Genomic DNA, 21246 nt, shown 5'->3' with positions numbered 1-21246 from the left:
AAACTGCCCTAAACCAGCTTAATGCCATGGGCTTTGCTCTGCTCAGGCACTGGCTCCAGATCTGACCCACAGAGATGATTTTTCCACAGCATCACTGCTACTGAGAGAAGCAAAGGTAATAAAGAGAAAAATAAAAATATTACAAAAAAAAAAAAAAAGAAAAAAAGCAGAAGGTATTAAATGTGTTATTTTGATTCATTCAGGAAGAGAGGAGTCAATGAAGCAATGTGTTTTTTCAAGCCTCATTTTGAGGCTGTGCACCACTTCTGAGGGGTCTCCACATTTCTCAGTTCCCTCTCACTCCTCACACTGTACGAATACGACCTCATCCCCATGGGCTTTTTGGTTTCTGTGACTTTCCCAGGGCTCTCTGTGAACCGAATCCCAGCTCTTTCAGGCATGATTTAGCAACTGAACTACAAGCCTCTTCTTTCTTGCTAGGTTTCCTGCAATATTCCTGGTGGTTTAGCAGCCTGCTGAATTAGCCCGTTCTATCCAGCACGGCATTTCCTCTTGTACCTGGAGAGTTCGTTGCATCTATCAGATATTTGCACTAAGCTACGTGTCACTGTGAAGCTTGCTCTGTGCTTGGATCAGGTCATGTTATTGGAGGTTTAAATTTCGATCAGGGTAAAAAGATTTCCTTTGGGAATTCTGCTTTGGATGGGCTTCTCTTTCTTTCTAAGGCTGTAGTCTTGGAGAAGTGTTCGTTCCTGGTAGCAAAGGAGGAGAGAAGGGGCTGTGCCCCCCTCAGATTCTCCATGCCCTGACACCCTGCTCCACTAGAGGGGGGACACACCCCCTGTATCCTGTTAAAAAGAATTCTTGTTGCTTTTAAAATCAGTTACCTCAGAGTAACTCCTTACTGGAGGCTCTGGCTGGACGTTTCGGGGTGGTGGTGTCTTCTTTGTGAGCACAATCTTGGTCACAGCCTTCCTCGGCCAAATCAGGAGGGGCTAGCTAGGAGTAACTTACCCTTTTCATGGCCCCTGTTGGCCCCAGATCAGACACTTCTGTGTGTTCAAGCTGTTTTAAGAGCTGCCTGATGAAAAGACTTAATCTGTTCCTGCTTGTTGCATTATCGCAGCTTCAGGTCAAATGAGAAGCCCTGGGATGAGCAGGCAGGCCCTGGCAGGGAATAGCTGTGGAGATCCTACTTCCCCCTCCATACTGAGAGCTCCTGGGGCTCAGGGTGGCTCCAGCAAGCTTGTGCTTGCCTGGAAAGCACAGAGAGGTGGCTGCAGTGGAGAGGCAGAGCCCTTGGGGTGCTGCAGGAACCTCGCAGGGCTCTGCCCTCCTCGTGGCAGTCCCATGGATGCGGCTGCCCAGCTGCTGGGCTCAGCTGCCTTAAGCTAAGTGCGTGCAAAGCTTCTGTGCAAACCCCAGGCAACTGGAGCCAGGTAGGGCATTGGCACAGACTCGCCAGCTCCTGGCATCCTGGGAGGAGGGCAGAAGGAACTGGTGTGTGTGTAAACGCAGAGGATGCTGAGGAAGCACCCACCGCAGCTGCACCCCGGCTCAGGGCCACCCTGGCTATGGGTAGGTGACAGCAGGAGTTTGCAGCAGCAGTCGGGCTGCATTGCCACCTGCTGGGGGGGACAAACCCTTTCCAAAGCCACCTCCACCTCCACCCAGGCTTGGATGAGGGCAGTCTCCAAGCCCGCTCCCCTGCCAGGAGCAAGGCTCCAGCTCATTGCCTCGGCCACACAGTTCAGGCAGCTCTCCCCTCCTGCATTTACAGTTTGCTACCTTGTACTCTGCTTGATTTTGTCTTCAGGTACGGGATAGTGTTATAACTCCTGGGGACTTGGTCTGGGTGCTGGCCTTCAGGTCAGGGCTTCCTTCCCTTGGTTGCTTCAGTAAGAAAACCCCACTCAAATTTGGCCAAGTTGTGCCCTTTAAACAAACAAACAAACAACAAAAAAAAAAAAAAAAAAAAAAAAGAGGAGAAGGGGATAGGTGATACCATGGTGGGGATGCTGGAGAAAAGTGGAGTCTGGCTGGGTAACTCATGTAAAAGAAGCTCTGTGCCAGTAATTTTCTGCCCTACGTAGCTGCATCTCCAGCAGCAGCTTTTTGGGGCCCCAAGCCTGCCCTGTACCCAAACTGAGTGTGGGAAGGGGAGCTCAAAGAAAGATGGGCAGGGGGAACAGTAACAGATTTGTCCCCTCACACTGTCCCTGCCTTTGTCACCTCATACATCACTGAGCCTGCTGTCATTTCTTCAGAGCTGAAACCACAGCAGGGTTTTGCGGGGGTTGCACACCTGCAGATGCTGTTTGGCTGGCAGCATTTGGGACATTTTTCATCTTATTGGCAACAAAAATGGAGCTGGGTGGCAGCGCCTTCAAGTGTGGTTTTCATTTATTTCTTGGAGTACGCAGCACTAGGTTTTTAAACCAAAACAGCACAATGAGTAATGTAATTTGTAGTTCTTAGTTGATGGTTACATGCGTATGCTTCTGACTACAAAGTCTATGCAACTATGGTTGTTGGAAAAAGAAAGCACCTGTGATAAAGCAGCTTTGGACTGCTGCAACACCAGGCTCAAAACTGTCTGAAGTGCCCCTGCAGCATTTACCTTCTGAAAGTGTTCCTGTAAGCCACAGGCACTGTCCAGTTTACGGATGCATCCGGGAACATTTCAGCAAATTCATCAGCGTGGTGGCTGTGGCTTATCTTGATCTCTTCAGAAATGAATCCTTGTCACAAAGTGGGGGGTAAAATAACCCAAAGCTTGGTCATTTTAGTGTTTTATTGAACAGTGCTCCATTTGTCAGCTGTGTCCCAGCCCTGGTGATTTACCTGATTGATGTATGAACCCTGGGACGCAGTGCTGCCGCAACATCAGGCTGCATGAACCACCTCCTCTGCAAAAGGCTGGGCTTTGAAGAAGGCAGCCTGCAGGGAATGCTTTCTACTCTTTGCTAAAACAACCCTTCGCGGAGGTTCTTTCAGGTCTGCCTACTCCACTGTTAAAGAAGAGACTGCCCTGCCTTCAGACACGAGCTAGCTGTGAGCTTGTCAGCTGTGGTCCTCGGGACAAGTGCACTATGCTGGCTGGAGAGGGCTCGGACTGCTGCTTCTGCACGATGCCCTGCAGCCACTCACCTGCTTGTCAGTGCCCTCAGGCACTCACCACCGGCACCCTTGAAAGATCAAACACACGTCCACCCCTGTGTGGGCCATGGAGCTGCCATCAAACAGCACAAGGGAGTGAAGTGGAGTCAGTGAGGTCCCCTGTGCTCAGTACTTGGGTCATGCTTGGTGCTAAGAAAGTGATTGAAGGGGTCAGGTCCCCAACTGCTGCAAATTAGCGTAGCATCAGCAAAGGACAGGAAAGCATATTTACCCCTTGCGAGTATACGGTGTGCTGACAGGTCAAGCCTATTTAACCTAGGGTGGATTTTCCAGTTGGCTGGGTACACTTTGCATACCGAACTCCATGAAGCAGTAACAAGTGACTCAAATTAACCAGGTTCAGGAAAGCTTATTAAAAGAAAGCCTTGAAACAACAGCTACACAGGCAACAGGCTAAACACTGACAGGACTCAGTGGAATACATTTCTTTTCCTATGCTGCTGCTGGCAGCCACCTGTAATATTCATATACAGTTTTAAATAAGGACGGCAAAATAAGTTTTCAAAGCTAAGCAGCAGCAACCACAGCAGCAAGCAGTCTTAGCTTACTTAAATTGGAGTTTTCCATTAAATGATCAATGGACTTCTGCAAGACAGCAAGTAAGCACAAAAACTAGTGGATTATTTATTCGTCTGTCACTGGAAAAAATGCACAAAGGAGCTATACATAATAGCCTTTGCCTATAAAGCACAGGTGTAAATTTTGGACAAAGCTTTGGCTTGTCAGTTCCAGCTGCGCCACTTGCAATCTGACATTAAAAAAAAACATATATAAAGACTCCACATCCCGTCATACTCACTTCTTATGGAGCAGCCCAGCTCCTAAACTACCTACTCCATGGATGGTCAGAAAGAAAACACTTAAAAGCATATTGCAGGGCAATGGTCTCAGTATTTCATCTTTTGTTTTCTAAAGGCAAACATCCTGCAACTATTTCTCAGCACAAAAGAAAAAAAAATAAATTAAATAGGCAAAGTTACATTCAATATAAATCTTTCTCCCAGAAAATGGGATACAGAAAATAGCAAAACTTTGTAGCCAACAAAATACTGTACATTTTCCCCCAGCTCCCGACTGCAGCCCCACATTTTCAAGAGACACCAGCAAACCCTGCATTCTGTGTTTTAAACTGAAACAACGCAATGAGATGACTGGAAATATTAGAGAACTTAGCGTGCCCTCTGAGGGATGGGTGGATGTTTGGTTAGGTAAACAACGATGAGTTTGGAAGGAGGAGAAAGCAGCGCTGAACTGCTCTTCCTAGTGCAGAAGGATTCAGGCAAGGAGCTGCCAAGCTCAGGTTTAGAGTTCAAATGCCGGGAACTTGGCCTTGGTTGGCACCAGCAGGTCAGCAAGAAAGTAAATGGTTCCAGCCATTCCTGAGAACAAGAAAAAAGGCAATGTGCTTTGGGAGATTCTGTATGAGCACCAATGCTATTGGTTATCTAGGGTGTAAATGAGTCAGGAAGACAGAAGAAAGGGAAATGTTTTCAGAAGGACCTAAAATAATTTCCAAAGTTTCCCAAGCAGCTTAGGTACTTCTGTAGGTAGAGCCACCTACATTTACCATTAATCAAATGTTAAAAAACACCTGGGAAAACATGATGGGTCTCCCCACTTCCAGCCCCATCCCTTCTGGCTTTACCTGGCTTACGAATCTGAACATCTTTGCAAAACTTTGGACCCTGTGATATCCTCACTGATGCAGCTGCCCTTGTTTGCCGGCCTGCAGCGAAGCTGGGGAGACTTAGGTTACCTGGGGAACCAGTTCTTTCAGCAACACCTGCTGACGGCAGGCTTTTGGGGAGCCTTTAGCAGGAGTGACAAAGCGCTACAGGAGCCAAAAAGGCCTACAAATGCAGCCTCACTTGTTCTTCACTCATGTTTGAAATAGAACTGGAAAGCCCATGGAGAATTTTAATCCTTAAAAAGGCACAGAGGAGAGATTGCCTGAGAAGCCAGGCTACCATAAGGCAGACTTTGACCTGCACCCATTAATGAATTCCCCTTGAGATCTGCATGCAGAATCTGTGCAGGAGGCTCAAGAGGACAAGATGCTCCCTGTAGCTGGAGCTCCTGGCCTGTCTTACAAGAATCTGCTTCTGGGAAAGAGTAAAATCAGTGAACACAATTTCCCTCCCATTCTTTATCGAGTTTTGCAAAGCCCTCAGTGGATCATACATTCATTTTTTTTCTGTGCAGGACTGGCTCAGGCCCAGGAGCGAAACACAAGCTCAGAAAAGGAGGTTACCTTCAAAGAGTGAGAACGGCGTATCTGGAGTCCGACACCCGTGCTGACCATAGCTTAAACACCACTCGGCAAACTGGGAAAAGAGGAACAAAAAGCATATACATTTTCCTGGAGATGTGCTGTAAAACAAATACCACCCTCATCTTCCCATTAACCCTTTGCAGAACAAGGCTTCTGCAGGATATTCCTTCTGTGCAGGCTGTCAGGCAATGACTGCACTGCTCGAGGACTATGCTGCTGGAACTGGTCAGAGCTAGCTGCATCTCTGCCATGCTGGAAATGAGGTTTCAAAGGAAAAGGCCATGATGTAAAATATGCAAAAGAGAATAATCCTCTCCCTTCGTCACGCAGGCTCTCACCTTGCAGGCCCTGTACAAGTATTTCATGTTCTGAGTGAGGTTGTACAGTGCTAGGAAACCATAGGCATTGCCGGCCGTCCCGTGACAGAGCCCGTAGCCCTTCTTCAGTAACCCGTACTGCCAGATCACTTCTGCGCACTGCAGGGCATCATTTAGGTACTGCTGCTCCCCAAACACCTGTAGAGACACAAAATATTCCCCTGCGCTGAGGCAATTTCCTCCACAGAGAGAGCATCCCTGCGTGAGCGGGGTGGCCTGGGTTAATTAGCTCCTCTCCTGCCTACCAGTGTGACTTTGCTGCCTGTTTTGGATGATATTTGGATGTGATGGATGGAGCTGTGTGACTGTTACTTACCATACAATTAGCTATCACCATCAGCTGCCTGCCATGGGACACCCTGCAAGACTGATGGGTTATTTTCAGAAATAAATTAAAAAAACGTAATTTAATAATTTTAAAAACAATTTAATTATAAAAATAATTTAAAAGATGAAGTCTTTAAATCATGAACTGCCTCAGTCAGCGGGCCCTGCAGGGTGATGATGTTATTTCTTTGTAAGAAGCCATCCTGTTTTCAAGCAGGAGGGTCTCGCATGTTTTCTGCATGATGAAATTCCACATTTAGGGGCCCCCAAAGGATCTTTGCAAGATTTGCGGTACCTTGTAGGCCTGGAGAAGCATGTAGATAACACCCGGTGCCCCATGGCACCAGTGGACGAGCAGGTCTCTGGTATCATCGATGCAGGGAGGGTAATTGCCTGATGGGAACTTGAGCTGGCAGACGTAATCCACGCTGGGTTTGACTGCATTGTGCAGCTTTACTTGGCTCACTCCCAGGCCAGGCTAAAAGAGAGGAAGTGTTAAATCCGGGAGACCATTCTGTCCCTCCCTAAAAGGTCCAAAATCCACTTGAAAGATAGAAACAAAGCCACCTATGTCTATGTCCCTTCTTGCTCCTTGTAAATGAAGTGTTTTCTTTAGCCCAGGCTTTCACATGTCCCAAGTACCTGCTTGGCCCCAGGCTGCCCTTCAGCAGGGACTCGTTCCCAGATACCTCGTGTATCCCCAAAACAAAGACTTCTCCAAGAGTGTGATGCAGCCCTCAAAGAAAGAGAAGAAAAGTCTTTTCCTGAAGATAAGTAAGCATAGTCTCAGGTACCCAGCTTTGGAGTAAAGAGGTAAATTGTATAAAAACAGCATTAAGGGTGAATACCAGGAATGATTCCTAGCACCTCAGCTCGGAGCTGCTGGGCCACCCCACCAGAGGGCTGTGATGTTGTGTTTTCACAGATGTTTCTAGGTAATTGCAAGGCCTCAGATGAGAGCAAGAGAGGGTCTTCGGTTTCCCCTCCAAATGACACTGCCCGGTACGAAAACTGCACAGCTCTGACCTCCTGCGGCAGGCTGCAAGGAGGACTCCAATCTAGGGATCACGCTGTTCCCAGGCTGATGCCTTGGAAATAAGAAGTCAATACTTGTGCTGTAAAAGCACTGGAGATAGGAGTCCAACATCCTCCTCTGTGTGCCCCTTGTCTGCTTCCCCCAAGGGTTTCTGTACGTTATGCTCAGCTCATCTAGGCTCCTTGTGCTTCACACAGCATGGCATTTTATGGGAGACTCAGACTTTACAAATTTTAAAACAGCCTAAAACTCAGTGCAAATCTGAGCTCACAGCAGCACACTGCTGTCTTCCTTGCCCCCAATCAGCTGTTCTTTACTCCTGGGCAATAATCACCTCCCATCCTCTTCTGCAAATCTCCTTCTGCTTCAAAAGCACCAACCACCCCTTACTCTCTGAGTCATGTAAGAGAGTTAAATTCACAGGAACTCTGCTCCTGCATACAGGCATTAACTTTGAGGCTCCTACTTCAGACCTGAAAAAAAGCTCAAGCCCTGGTGATTTTTTTCCACCTGCTGTGAGTTAGGTCTAAAAAAAAAAAATACCCCAACCCCCCCCCACCTATATCTATGAACCTTGCTATGTTAAAATAATTTGCATCGCTCAGTGGGCACTCTTAATGCTTTGAAGATGCAATGTTGTTTATTGCTGTTATTACAGAGCTTAAGCACTGTAAATTTATGCACAAGGTGACCCACACAGGGGAATTATCACACTGATTTCAGAGCTAGGGCAGGGAAGATTCCCAGAACTCTGCTGAGTTGTATAAAACTGTAAGAAAGACAGCTTCAAAGCAAAAAGGCACCGCAGCTCCCAGCTGCTTTATGGAAGTAAAAAGTCCCACAACTTTAACATTTAGATAGAAGGCCTGACCTTGGAAGGCATTTCCCACTTTTCTTCTATGCATACGATCTCTTTCACCATGTTTTTGTTACAGATTATTGTTCTGTAACGATCTGAGATTGCTCCAAGTAACCAACGCAACAAAATAATGCAGAAAGCCCCCAGATACCAACAAAAGGAAATACATTATAAAGATGTCTTGCCTAGCCTGACACCGCCCTGAGCCTACTCAGATGCCCCTCCTTGTGGGAAAGTGAAACAAGTGCTACCAGCCTCTCCCCTCCAAGTGCCTCTTACCTGCATGAGATAGTAATAAATGCCAGCCAAGCCATGGGCTGCCCCGACGTAGTACTCCTGGTACCACTCGTACATCAGTGGGCTCTTAGTGGTAAAATTCCTCCTTTTGGCCAAGCTCTCTCCAGAGGCCACAACTGCTTCGCAGACCTGTGGGTGGGAAGAGATGTGGGTGAGGGAAATGCTGCTGTCTTGGAGCCAGCACAATGGGTAGCCCGATAAAGAACAAAGCTGCTTTACTCCCCTGGTGCAGTGGGGAGCGTGGTTGAAGGAGTGAGAGTGATGTCAATTCAGTCCAGGCATTTATATAGAGAGAGGGGGGGAGGAGGGGATGTACTGCTGCTTCTCTTAAAAAGAACAGCAGGAGGGAAACCTCAAGGTGGTTTCTCACTTGTTACCAGAATTGTCTGCATCTGGCACTGATTTTTTACCTGTTCAAAGGTGAGCGGGATGGGAAGAGACAGCTAACAAATCAGCAGGTGGCTAATTCAGCCTCTACTGTTGAGAAGCCACAATACCTGCTGGATGTGACTTGGAGGGATCTTTTCCTCTCCGAAGTGCTTGTTCACAAAAAGCAGTGCATAGAGGTAGCCCATGCGGCCATACAGCAGTTCGTCTGGCACTCGGGGGTCAACCTTGTGTAGGTGGAGCAAACTATAAAGAAAAATTCACGAGGGTGATCAGAGGACAATCAAAGCCATGTACACAAGTTGTGAGACTGGAGCTAAAAAAAAAAAACACCAAAAAAACCACAACACAACACAAAACAGTTTGTCCCCCACTCCTGCCCACGCCCTGAGATCTGTCAGACAAGTCCCTGTGTCTCAGCATCCCAGTTATGCAGGGTACAGAATCCCTCCTTCTCCTCTGCTTTTTGTTTGGCTTAATGCTTTAGTCTGTTTAGTTCCCTGCAATGCTGCATGCTGGAAAGTCAGGCTAGTGCTGCAGGTATGTGAGAAAAGCTCACCCCTTATTCTCCAAAGTCCTGACAGCAAAGCCCCTTTACTGCCATGCCTGCAGGGGTCCAGAGCTACGCTGTCAGTGGAGGGAGAGGTGCTGGCGTAAGCTAGAAATCTAGGTAAGAGGTGGGGAGAAGCACCTGGACATGTTGTTTAACATCAAGCTTCTGTAGGACATGGACGAAGCCTTCTCTAGGAAGAGTTAAACTCACTCTCAGCGCAAGTCTTCCTTTTTGCCCCTCTGCACACTGCCCTCAGGGCTGGAGGTCCTGCCATGTCAGAGCAGCAGGCAGGGCTGGGACTGGTTCTGGCTTTACTTTCCTGTTCGTCTCCAAGAAATGATGGCACTCTGAAAAATGCCATCACTTCTGAAACACCACCAAAAGCAGCTCCAAGGCTGTTTCTTCAGCTGATTCCTGCTGCAGCTGCAAGAGGGAAAGGGCTAAAACAGGAGAGCACTGTGTGCAGGGCTTCCCCATCACAGCAGTGTGAGGAACAGAAGATGCACTTTGGCAGCCCTTGCTCCCAGGCAGAACTAGGTGCTGTGAGGGGAAGAGGCAAGCAAATGTCCCAGGTACCCTCAAGGCAGAGAGAGGACACTGGGCTCTGACTCCTTTTGGCAGGAGGGTTTCCCTTGGCACTGGACTCAAAGTGAGCAGAGATATCAGAGGAGAAAGGAGAGAACAACATCTCGAGGTGGATTGGCCCTGTCTCCTCTTGCATCGCTCCCTGGGGAGGTTTCTTGCGGATTAAACCCAAGAGACAGCTTCTGCACACAAGGCTAGGAATAACCAGGGGCCTGGCAAGCCAATCTGGCAGGGATCCTGCTCCCAGCTGCGTGGGCTGAAGGGAAAGCCCTGCTGCTTCCCCGTGTCCTCTGTCCCCACGTCCAAGTAAAGCAGATAACAAGGAGGGCTTCCAAGGAGGAAGGCGGCGCTTCAGCAGACGGGCAGTGCCCAGCAGCAGGCTGGCAGGAACAGATGCTGTCTGGTGATGATGCTCAGCTCTGAGGATGTCAGGAAAATGTCTGGTGCAATAGCAGCAATGGGTGGCTGGATAAAAAGTAACATCCATGCTAAGGATTTTCAGCAGTGTGGATGTAAAATCTTCTCTTACTGAGGAAATCTGGAGCAGCTGGAGCTACTGTTCTTGCTCCCTTCACATTTCTGCTTCTAGCTGCCTTCCCAGCCAGGGCCATCAGGGAAGAAGCTTGCCAGCAGTTTCTGTCCTTTTAGATCCACGGGGCAGGGCTGCCCAGCATGTGTGCAGTGAGATACCCAGGCTGCTGCTGTACAGACTACAATCCGAACGTGTTTCTCAGGTGTGAGGGGGATAAAAAAAAAAAAGGGCCCCAAAACAAAGAGCCACTGCTCGCAGATCAGGCTGTTATCTCAACTGCCACAAATCACTAGTGTCTGGTCAGAGGGAAAGTGAGGCAGCTGCAAAACAAGAGGGGGGATTTGTAAGCCACCGGCTCTAAAAGCACACCTCTGACCTGCTGAATTGGTGGGGGACAGCAGGGAAAAGAGCTCCTGGAACACAGCTCAGATTTTCACACGGTCTCGGAAAATGGGCTGCCCTGAAACGTTACTCTCCTGAGCATAAAAGCACATTTCTTGGTCATGAACTCATTTAGGCAAGAGCAGGGAAGAAAAGTAAGCTCCTGTCTTTCCCACTGCAGGGAGAACCTGGCTGGTGAATTTTCTCCTCAACACCTGAAGATGAGGCGCTTTAAAAGGCAGAACACAATGGAGAGAGGCTCTCCTTCCCCACAGCTGTAACAGAACTCCACTTTCCAGACACTGCATAACTTAGCAACCCTTCCGTAACTAAACAGCATATTCAAAACCCACTGAAGAGCTTTGATCAAGGGAACTATTTCTCAAAGAGAAATACTCTCTTTTTAAAGGTAGCATGGTCAGGCTAACTGCTCTGGGAATTGGTGGTAGAGCAAGGACAGAGTAAATGTTCCTTCAGAAATGCCACAATTTTCTCTTTCTTCCTCTCAGATGTATGAAGAAACCCATTTCCAAGGCTCTGCCCTCATTATGCCATTAGATGGCAGTGCAGGATTAATCATGAGTTTCCATTCTGCCACAACACTGTAAGCAGAACAGTAGGGATATGTGAGGAGGAGATTACAGCAAGAAAAATCATGGATTTTCCATAACTTGGGGCTTATGTACTGACCACAACTGGCTGCTAATAGTTGACAGATCAGTTGCCTCGTTAGCAAATACATTAGTCATAGTGAGATTCATCACTTGGACACAGTCTTAAGGAAAATCCAAACCACAGAGTATTTTAAGAATAAAAACAGGAGATCTGTCTTCAGACTGACCGCATCTATGTAAATGAGAAGCTATTCTTAGTTGAAGGAGTGGGAACTGGGTGCCCAAGTCATACTGGACCCTCAGATAGAGCCATTCCTGACGTTTTTAATCCGTATCATGCACAATGTGCTCATGGCTGTTTTAAGGACATCCAGCGTCATTCTGAAGTGCCTGGGATTTGTCTTGTTTGTGTGCTGACCACTCCTGAACAGCATCGCTGCGCAGGGCTGTTTCTCACCCTCTCAAACTTATCTCCCTTAAGCAAGAAAGAAGATTGCAACTGCAATCTCCTCCTCTCTTTTTCTTTCCTTCCTCTGCCATTTGCTGATCTGATTGTAGGACTGCTTCTATGTCCTGTTTTTTCTTAAGTATCCAACAAAAATACATCTGAAAACAGTTGAAGGAAGGCAGGAAATAGAAATAAATGAATCATAACCAGCTGCATTCAGCAGTTGAAAAGGATGCTGTCAATCGTAGGTCTAAGTCAAAGCCAATTAACAAATAGTAAGTGGAAGCAAGTGACACATTTCTCCTTTTCCTCAAAATGGCAGTAAAGCTAAATTTAAGGGTTCAAAAAAAAATCCCAAGCCTCCCATTAGTTTTATTTATTTATTTTTTAATTTGGGCATTTTTTTCCCCGTGTTACCTGAATTATTTCTGGAGTGGCAATGCCAGCTAAGCACTATCCTTGCTCCCCTACCTGCAGCCCCAGCCAGGCAAGCTTCTTCAGGGCAGACGTTTGCGTTGCCTTGCTATGTGAATGGATTCCCTGCCTCTAAGACTGCCAAATTCTACTCAGGCTTGGAGGAGAGGGCCTGGAACAAGCCCAGACCAGTTCTACAAGCAAGTGCAGGATGAATGTCAGGTCGAAGACATAAGCACGCGTTTTACCGAGTGATGCAGTCTTCTGACTGCTTCTGGTTCTGCAGTTTGTGGTAGACGACAGCAGCCACTGCCAGAGGCCCGGCATCGCCACACAGGAACGTGATGGATCGTTTCGTCAGACAGCTCAGGCTCTTCTTCACGTACTCCTGGGCCACCTGGAGGTAGGCTGGGTCTCCGTACACATCATAGAGGTGCAAGTACAGCAAGGCAATGCCTGCGGAAGGAACACTAAGATTGTAACCCTCAGAAAAGTTTGTCTTGTTGCTTTAACAACACTAAAAGCCTGGCCCTCAACCTCATCTTAGGCATAACCCCCGGCGGCTGCATCCACACCTTCTTTTCCTGCTTTGTGACCTCTTTGTGCCTCATGCTGCTCGTGACTGGGCTGCAAGTGGAGACAAACAGCAGTGTCTAACCCAGGAAGGCCTGGAGGACAACAGAGCCTCTGAAACACAGGTTACACGCTGTTTTAGTAGTTGGGAGCAAAAGAGGAGACCTAGACAAAGCCACCTAAACCTACAAACTGTGCCTGGGACTGTGTTGCAATACAGTGAAATTAAAACAAAACAAGCCACCAAAACAGCAGAAAACATCAGGCAAGACAGGACTTGTGGCAGAGTGGTGCTGAGCTGTTTCCCTGTTTCAGCTGCTCTTTCCCATGCCAGGAGGTGAAGGGTTGGGTCCCTTAGCTTGGATCTGATTAAAGTGACAGATCATCAGCACTGAGAAGCATCCTATCGGGCTCTATTTTTTTATTTTTTATTTTTTTAATTATTTTTTATTTTTTCCCTTCCCACTGGGAATCATGAGCAAGACTGCTACACCTCTGTGGACACCAGCTGCTGACGAGCAGGTCCCAAGCCCTACTAGAGGGGCTGGTGCATCCTACAAAAGAGAAGAGGCTGCACATTGTTGTCAAGAGTAGCCCTGGTCTGAAAAAGATAAGCTACCTGGAACGCTGGAAATGGCTGCATGGTCTTCCCTGGATGTTTTCAGTGGGGTGGGCAGTTACAGAAAGAGCTCTGCTACTAAGAAGTCGCAGCAATTGCTGTCTCTGGGCTCTGCCTGCCCTGCCTTCATCCAGCTCTTGAAGCTTTTAGTATGTAGCTGCATTTGAAAGGTCTGCCACGTTCAAACATCCTTCTGATCTGGAAAGCATCCTCAAACATGCACTGGAGAAAGCTACTGGTCTGTATCCCTCTGAGAAAGGCTTCTTTCTCTCCTCACCAGCAACTATTTCTGTGAAGCCATAGATTCTGTGTTTAAGCCTAAATTAATTGAGCCAACCTCTGCAGATTTTGGTGTTGCAAGGGGGGTAGGGTAGGAAGAAACATGCTGCACAATTACTTTCTACGGTACCGAGGACAATTTTAAATTTAGATCGCTTTCTCATTTTGCACGGGTAATCTCCAAAGCTTCGTGCTACAGACAATTCAATTTCACATGTATATTAAGGGCAAATTTCCATTTCCTGCTGAAGTTAATAACCTTGTCCTCTCTCAAAGCAGTTTAGTGTCAGTATTTCCAGGGAGAGAAGCCCAGCTGCATGGTACCATCACTCAGCTTTATAAGGACGTGGACATGAAGCCCTGCTTTAAGGAGAACCCTCCTCTTTCAGGCAGCAAATGCAAAGCAACTCTCCTTGATTTATTTAGCACCTAGCACAGCCTCTAGGCTCTTAATAGGCCTGATAGCTGTCTGAGCACAACTTGCACACTTGAGTTATCTGCTTTAATATACAACTTTTTGCTTTCTAAGTAGCTTCTATTCCCACCGCCATCATACCACCCTAATTATGTACGTAACTACCACACCAAGAATGATGCTAGGACCGAATTCTGAGAAAGTAAATGTCTCACCATTGTTTTCCTCTGACTTCCTCGCCTCTCCTCTTTTAAACATTTCTCATCCTCCTTCCCTCCCAGCCCAAGCATTCTCCAACAATCGCTCTTTTGGAAAAGACTCCAAAAAACATTAATCAAAGTTAAAGGATGGGAGTAAAAGTTTTGCTTGCCCAAATCATTTGTCTTTCCTTCTTCTTTAAAAAAGAAAAGCTGACAAACTACATCTAAAGACAATTTTCTCAACTCATGCCACAAGGAACTCATGCTCCCAGGACGATCAGCAGGGCACGAGGCAGTGCTACCTGCGAGCCCACGAGGGAAAACCAGCAGAGAGCAGAAGCACGCACAAAACTGTGGTATTTCCAAGATGCATGTAGAAGGATACCAAACACAACCACCTGTGTGGGAAATGTTGCATACTGACCTGCCTGCCAAGATGCAGATGGTCATTTCAGAGGCAGCGCGGTTTGCAGACAAGAGTTTCCCCCGATGGAATTGGCTCAAGTAAGCTGTGCTGCTCTGCAGAAGTTAACCCACGACTCTGCCTCGAGCCCTCTCCGCTACCTTCCTCACCCCAGCTGTGAGGTTTGTAGGGTTTGCATGCTTACATGATGGGTTTTTGGTATGCTTTCCGTGCCATACAAACATCGCATCCCTGATCAAACGGGACCCTGTAGACAGTGGATCTGCTCCACTACCATGCACCTTGGAGGTCTGTGCTCAGTGTCACAGCTGGAAGTGCCTGTGACCTGTTTTTGTGACCTCTGAGACCCCCGATTGTTCCCAGCAGAATTGCCACACTGCAGCTGTCATCTGCTACTGCCAAAAATTTATGGGCTTTGTTCTGTGTATCAGTTATCACTGGTCTTTCCTCTCTGTCATTTCTCCAGACTACATTTTTTTCTCCTTGCAGTGTAAGGCCTTGCTGCATACCCACAAGTGACAGAAAATGCATCAGACATCACTTGGTGGTGCAGGACAGCGGCGAACATGTGAGGTATCGATAGCACATCCTTTTAGTAGGGCTCTGATAACCAAAACTGCCATCCCTAGGGTGCAGGGTACCAATGCACTGGAGAAAGAATGACCGAGGCACCTGCTGGCTGCAGAGAATCACAAGGCAAAAATCAGTTTTGTATCTCATATCAAAGCCTCTTTATTTAACATCTTCACTAGGACGGTAAGCAGCATCTCCCTCCTCTTGCCATCCTGTATCAGCAGATGTAGAGGGTTGCTTTGTGTTAAAGGCTTCTTTTGGGGAGGCATAGGAGGAGACTTAAACGCACACAGTGGGAACAGATGTGTTTGCATGAATCACCTAATGCTGATGGTCCTGATTTTAGAAGCCATTACCTCCAACAGAGCAGACACTGCTGTAGACAGAAGACAAGTTCTTGCTGAAGAGCTAAAGTGCTGCAAAAGGCTGAAAAAAAAAATCTCTCTCTACCATATGACCATTCTGTTGGTCAAACAGAAGTAAACCTCTGTCTGGACTTGCCCCCAGGTTCCTTCTGTTGGGTTGCACTACCACTGCCAACAGCTCTGCTGGCGGGAGACAGCAGTGAGACAAAGCTTCCCCCTCGTGCTGGATGAAGGTGAGAAGGAAGCACTGCTTGGTGTCAGCTCTGCTGCAGTCCCCTTGTTGACAACAGCGGGGGGATGCCCATGAGACTGCTCTGTATGTGCCTCCTTTCCTTTGGGGAAGGCCCACGCTGGGTCAGCTGCTGCTGCCTGACAGCTGCTTCCCGTTCAGGTGCTGGACAACACCAGCAGCTGACCCAGCATGGCCTTTCACAGAGGTCCCCGGTTGCCACAGGAGGAGATTTCTGGGTCACTCAGCCAGCCAGTACCCTTAAAGCAGGATGTCAAATCTAGAGGGAAGAAGCACAACGTGATCTCTGCACGTAGCAAGAAAGCCTGATGGTTTTTAGTGGGAAACCTGATGACATTTTAATGAGTCAGGCATGGGGTGAAAGTTACAGAGGGGGTGGAAAAGCTCTACTGCCCAGCTCAAAGGATAATGAGCATCTTTTCTGGTGCAGAGGTGTGGGATGTTATTTCACACTCACAAATTTATGTCAAAGGCGTGTTGAATGGGAAAATGAGCTGTCTTCTATAGAGGGTCTATTGTCCTGTGTTTGAAACTGCCTGGGGGCTCACAGGTGCATTTTATTGCAGCTTGCCTTCCTAGTGTGTTGTGGGATATGGGGTGTCTCTCAGGATGCCTCAGATTCTCCGACAAGAAAACCTGGTAATAACACTTTTGTAAAACTTACTTTTCTCCTTCTGAGAAAAAATAAAAAAAATAAACAACCCAGCCCAAACCAAAATACCCTTTACCTCATCACCAAATCCTAGAAGAGGCTGGGTTAGAAGAGACAGACAGAGGTCAACACCTGGAATTAAAGCCAACTTCAAAATTACACCTCATTGCTCAGAGCCTTGTCCAGTCTAACACTTAGCATCTCCAAGAATGGAGACTGCACAAAAACTGCCCAGCAGGCACCTGGCAGGATGTGGCTTACGAGGGGGACACAAAACATTCTCTCTCCTCAGATGTAGCCCCACTGCGTTTTACTCTGTAAGGATTGTCTGAGCATTTCTGTTTTTCTGAACAGAGCTGTAAGGGGATGCAAGTTCTCTGGGTTATGAGGTTAAAACTAAGATATCACACTGAAGTGAACAAAAGGCATTTTTCCAGAACCTCTCTTGAACTGGTACAGTCAGAATTTCTACTCATTCTTAAGTGGCTTTTCTTTCATCTGGCGTGTCCTTTGAAGAGTCCTTTCAAAAGGCAGCTCAGCCCTTCTCTGCTCCACTTGCCGAGAGGCCAGCTGAAAGCTGTGGCAGGGGCAAGCCACCTGAACTCACTGGTTTAGTTCAAAGGCCCTCAAGCTCTAAAAGCCATGGCTAGTACATGGCTCAGGAAGGGAATGCTTGCATGGGAAACAAATCCCAAAAGCACTGGCAAAATGGGCAGCCAGGAGAACCTCTCCCTTCCACAGCATTTCAGAGGGCAGAGCACCCCATCATCTTGGGACATCAACAGCCAACAGGGAGCAGACTCGAGAGCTTTTGTAGTGAGCAAAGAGGTGCCAGCAGTGAAGTCAGACTTGTTCCATTTCTTTTCCACCATCTGTCCTTCCAGTCTAGCTGGTCTTTCAAGCACAGCCTCCTGCGCTACAAGGAGACCAACACATACCTGTAACTCTTAGGCATCATCGTTTGACAACAGGCAAGAGCAGCATACTTCTGCAAGGATTTGAACCGCTTCTGATTCAAAATTAACTTCGGGCAGTTTACCTTCCCTCGGTCAATACTTTGATACCAGTGAAACAGATTAAGACCGCAGAAACTTTTGCAGCAGTCTAGCTAAACTGATTATAAGAGAAAACGGAACACAACAGCTGAGCCTGCTCTACAGCCAGGCACGTACCAGGCTTTGCCTACAGGGCCCTGATCTCTCCGGGGAACTGAATGAAACCGTAACAAGCAGATTCAAACGTGTTTTGAGGGCATTCAGCTGTACACTGCATAATCTGGATCCGAAGTGCACTGTCACTGCCTCTGAGCTGAAAATGCAAGTCCTACCTTCCCTCTGCTCCAACTTCACGTGCCAAGAAGCTGTGGCTGTGTGGGGGAACAGGGCTCTCAAGTGCGTTGGGAAAGAAATAGGCACCAAAGCAAAATGCCAGCATATGCTGTGTATTACAGGGTGTAATGTAGTACGCTCAAGTATGTTACATTTCACACAGAGTTTACGCTAAGAGAGGCACATTTCAAATCTCCCTTATTAGCGGCCACAAGAGTGCGGGTTGATTTCAGACTGCTGGGCAATGATTTACATGAGAAGATACTCAACAAGCCTCTTCTACTTAAGCAATTAAGGGAAAAAGCTGCTGTCTTGGCCCAATTAATTTGCTCTCTGGAAACCAGCACTGAATAAATTAATATAGCTAGGATTAGAAAAGAAAGGAGGATGACTCACATACAGCGTAATATCTGCAAACTTCACTTCTCTGGCTGTGACCCGCAGGAAATCTGTCCACAGGCTTTTTCTAATCCTATTAGCCAAGGCAAGAATGTTGTATGCCCAATGAGGAATGATCCCAGGGAGGAAAAAAAAGCGAAATGCCTCTCAAGAAACCGCTTTCCAAAATAATAAAAAAAAAAAATTAAAAAAAAAAAAAGCAGAAATCCTACCAGAACTCACAGCCACTGTCACTTTCCAACATGAGGCTCCTTAAGGCCACCCTATGAAAAGGGAAGTGTTTACCTTCCCCGTGCAGACTTTCAGCTGGCTGTCCTCCTGCTTTACCTCCCGAATTCCTCTGGCCAGAGGTAGACTCTGCTGCCAAGCCAAGCAGCATCATCACACCCAAAGGCCATCATCACATCCAGAGTGCTCTTCACACAAAGGGAGCTGAGGGAAGGCTGAAACCCTCTCTCCCAGGATAAGCTCAGCCAGTACTGAACAGAAATTCACACAGCAGCAGCAAAGTGCTGCCAAGCAGCAAATGAAAAGAAAAAAAAAAAAAAAAAAAAAAAAAGAAACACACAATAGTCTTCTCCCACGCTGGAATTCAACAGTGGCATGGTAGCATTTCTTATGAACTGTGTTGGAGTGGTCTTACTGCTTGTTTACCTTACCAAAATTTTCAAGCAGCCATTTCTGGCACTGCTTTCACCAAGCTGCAACGTTAGCTTAGCATCAACACAATGATCACTATTCTTCTAGCAAAATGTTGGCATCAAGTTCCATTGCATCTAAGCACAAACCAGCCATGCCCAGATTATAGCATGGAAAATTGCCATTTAGGATCGCAATGTATTGAGGAAAATAAAAATAAAAAGCCATGACAGCAATAAAAAAAATCCTTCAGCAGTCACAAAAGTAACTGCACCTATCCCAAGATCCCTCCCTAGAGCCTGGCACAGCGCAGAAAGAAGCGCCTTGAAAGCTGACAAAGCACACAGCAGAATCCAAAAGCCAAAAAGGATGAGGCAGAGAAATGTGTCCTCCCTGCCTCCAGGGGGTAGGAATAGGGTGGGGAAGGTAGGGCACACTCCTAAAGTAGGAAGAACAGGTTGAAAATGCACCACGGGAAAAAGACAAACTCCTGGAAGCTTAGGATAGAAGGGTTTGTGCGAAGAAGGCTTCCATCCACAGTTATATTTGCATTTCTGGTCCCTCTAACAGCTCCTAGAGCAGAACCAGCCCTGGCTGAGTGGAGGGACACTACCTGGGGAGAAGGAATGGTGCAATTTGACAATCAAACATCGTCACATGATAAAACTCAGCCCAAGCCGAAAAGATGGACATTAGTTCAGGCTCTAAGGTCATGCCTGCCACTCTGCAAGAAGCCCTTACAGGGAAATGGCCTGCTATGCACATAGGAGTACTTCACAGAGTAGTAGTTATAAACACCCTCAGCACAGCTACATTTGGAGCCAGTCTCTTCGAAGGCTCCAATATTTGCTCTCAAGAAGATGCATTTCAATCCTCTCGCTTTATTTGTTGCAGAAGTGTGGCACTGTTACTCAAGATCTAGTCTTACTTACCTTGCAATGCTATGGTCCTCCCTTTGCAGTTTGAGTTCTGCTGCCAAAAAAAGGTGAGTCACTGAACGACAACCCCTTGGTTTAACAGATTAAACCATCATGCAGGAGAAATGCCATTCCCGACACAAATCTACTGTCGTCAAACTACAAAGAAACAGGGGCTGACTTAGCCCAACCTTGAGGACAGTTTCAGAGGCGTTGAGCTCCCTTCTGACCAGAAGGCTGATTTTTGTGCCCAGGGGGCCACCCTACCTGTCCAGCCAGTGTAAGCCGTGCAGTCGTGGGGGTCAGCACACTTGAGGCCCCTTTCCATCTGCTGGAGCAGCTCCCTTATTTTGTTGTTCAGACGCTGCGTGAACTCAGGTGTCAGCTGTGCGGAATCAAGAAACACCAGAGAAAGGCAACATCAGCACACTGGGAAGGTCTTGGTAAATGGCTGAACGCGTGAGAAAGCACCTGGGGGCACACACCAGGGATTTTCTGGATTTTCTCCAGCTGCTGGCAGCATTCATCTCCTAGCAAATATCCAAGAAGTCTTTGCCTGCAACTGCTACCCCACCACCACCAGGGCCATGCCCTGCCCTGAGGCTGCAGTGCCAGCACCTGTAAGGCCTCAAAGCCATGCTGGAGGAAGATAATTTCTTGTCCCGGCTTTAAACCACGGCCAGAGATGGGCAGGTTGGAAGCTATCTTAGAAGTCCTGGGCACCTTCTTTCTGGAAAGCTCTGCTGGGATAGGATTGTCAGGTCTTTAACCTCTCAGGAACAGCTGGGCCACCATACCACACCAGAGAGAGTGAAAAACCTACAAAGGGGTTCTGTTACCTCAGGTTTTGCCAATGCCACAGGAGATGCTCCGATAACCATCCACCTTGAAGGAGGACACAGTGGCCGAGCTCTCACCTTACCACAGGCACATGAGGACCGCGACACCACATACCCTCACCCCCTGCCACACAGCCCCTCGGTACAAAACACAGTCACCGAGATCACCCCGAAACCTTTTATTTTGCTTTAAAAAAAGACCAGAAAGCCCACTTATTTTTTGCTGTTGCTTAAGAAAGCCCACCCTGGGAGCCCCCCCAGGGCACCCCCCAGCCTGAGGGGCTTCTCCCCGCAGCCACCGCCGGGCGCGGGGCCGCGCTGAGGAGGGACTCGGCGGGCGGCCGGGGCAAAGCGACAACCTCCAGCCGCTCCCCCCCTCACCCAGCCCGGTCACCGCGGCCCCACTCACCCGCCCGGCGGCATCGAAGTAGCCGGTGGCCAGGGATTTATCGTAGTCCGCGTAGGGGTTGGGCAGAGCCCGCTGCGCCATCATGGTGCCCGCCGCTCGCTGCCCGCCCCGCCCAAATGGCGGCGGCCGCCGGGAGGCTGTG

The 21246-nt window shown here is 47.9% G+C and overlaps 2 protein-coding genes and 1 long non-coding RNA gene across 4 annotated transcripts in view; 1 reads left to right on the top strand and 2 right to left on the bottom strand.

The window, feature by feature from the left end:
- CPS1 (carbamoyl-phosphate synthase 1) overlaps positions 1 to 21246 on the top strand; it is a 177464-nt gene that overhangs the window by 43778 nt on the left and 112440 nt on the right. The window lies entirely within an intron of this gene.
- Positions 1286 to 21231, bottom strand: LANCL1 (LanC like glutathione S-transferase 1). Its single transcript, XM_068686451.1, has 9 exons — positions 21105 to 21231; positions 20124 to 20241; positions 12472 to 12679; positions 8807 to 8942; positions 8292 to 8438; positions 6413 to 6595; positions 5752 to 5928; positions 5393 to 5465; positions 1286 to 4520 (listed from the first exon to the last, which is right to left on the bottom strand). Exons 1-9 carry the CDS (start codon positions 21186 to 21188, stop codon positions 4444 to 4446), a joined length of 1203 nt encoding a protein of 400 aa, XP_068542552.1. The 5' UTR covers positions 21189 to 21231; the 3' UTR covers positions 1286 to 4443.
- Positions 15159 to 19840, bottom strand: LOC137858528 (uncharacterized). The gene is made up of 3 exons (XR_011097800.1): positions 18513 to 19840; positions 18298 to 18373; positions 15159 to 15682 (listed from the first exon to the last, which is right to left on the bottom strand). It is a non-coding gene; the product is annotated as an uncharacterized lncRNA (long non-coding RNA).

This window comes from Anas acuta, chromosome 6, assembly GCF_963932015.1.
Source record: "Anas acuta chromosome 6, bAnaAcu1.1, whole genome shotgun sequence".
NCBI lineage: Eukaryota > Metazoa > Chordata > Aves > Anseriformes > Anatidae > Anas > Anas acuta.
The sequence above is the reverse complement of the archived record's forward strand: the minus strand, read 5'-3'. Positions and strand labels throughout refer to the sequence as shown.

Excerpts from the sequence above, each read along its gene's own strand:
- LANCL1 (XM_068686451.1), bottom strand. The coding sequence starts at position 21,188 with ATGATGGCGCAGCGGGCTCTGCCCAACCCCTACGCGGACTACGATAAA. Across the intron at positions 12,680-20,123 it reads GGCTTACACTGGCTGGACAG|GCATTGCCTTGCTGTACTTG; the intron begins GTAGGGTGGCCC and ends TTCCTTCCGCAG. Across the intron at positions 8,439-8,806 it reads CTCCAAGTCACATCCAGCAG|GTCTGCGAAGCAGTTGTGGC; the intron begins GTATTGTGGCTT and ends TCCCACCCACAG.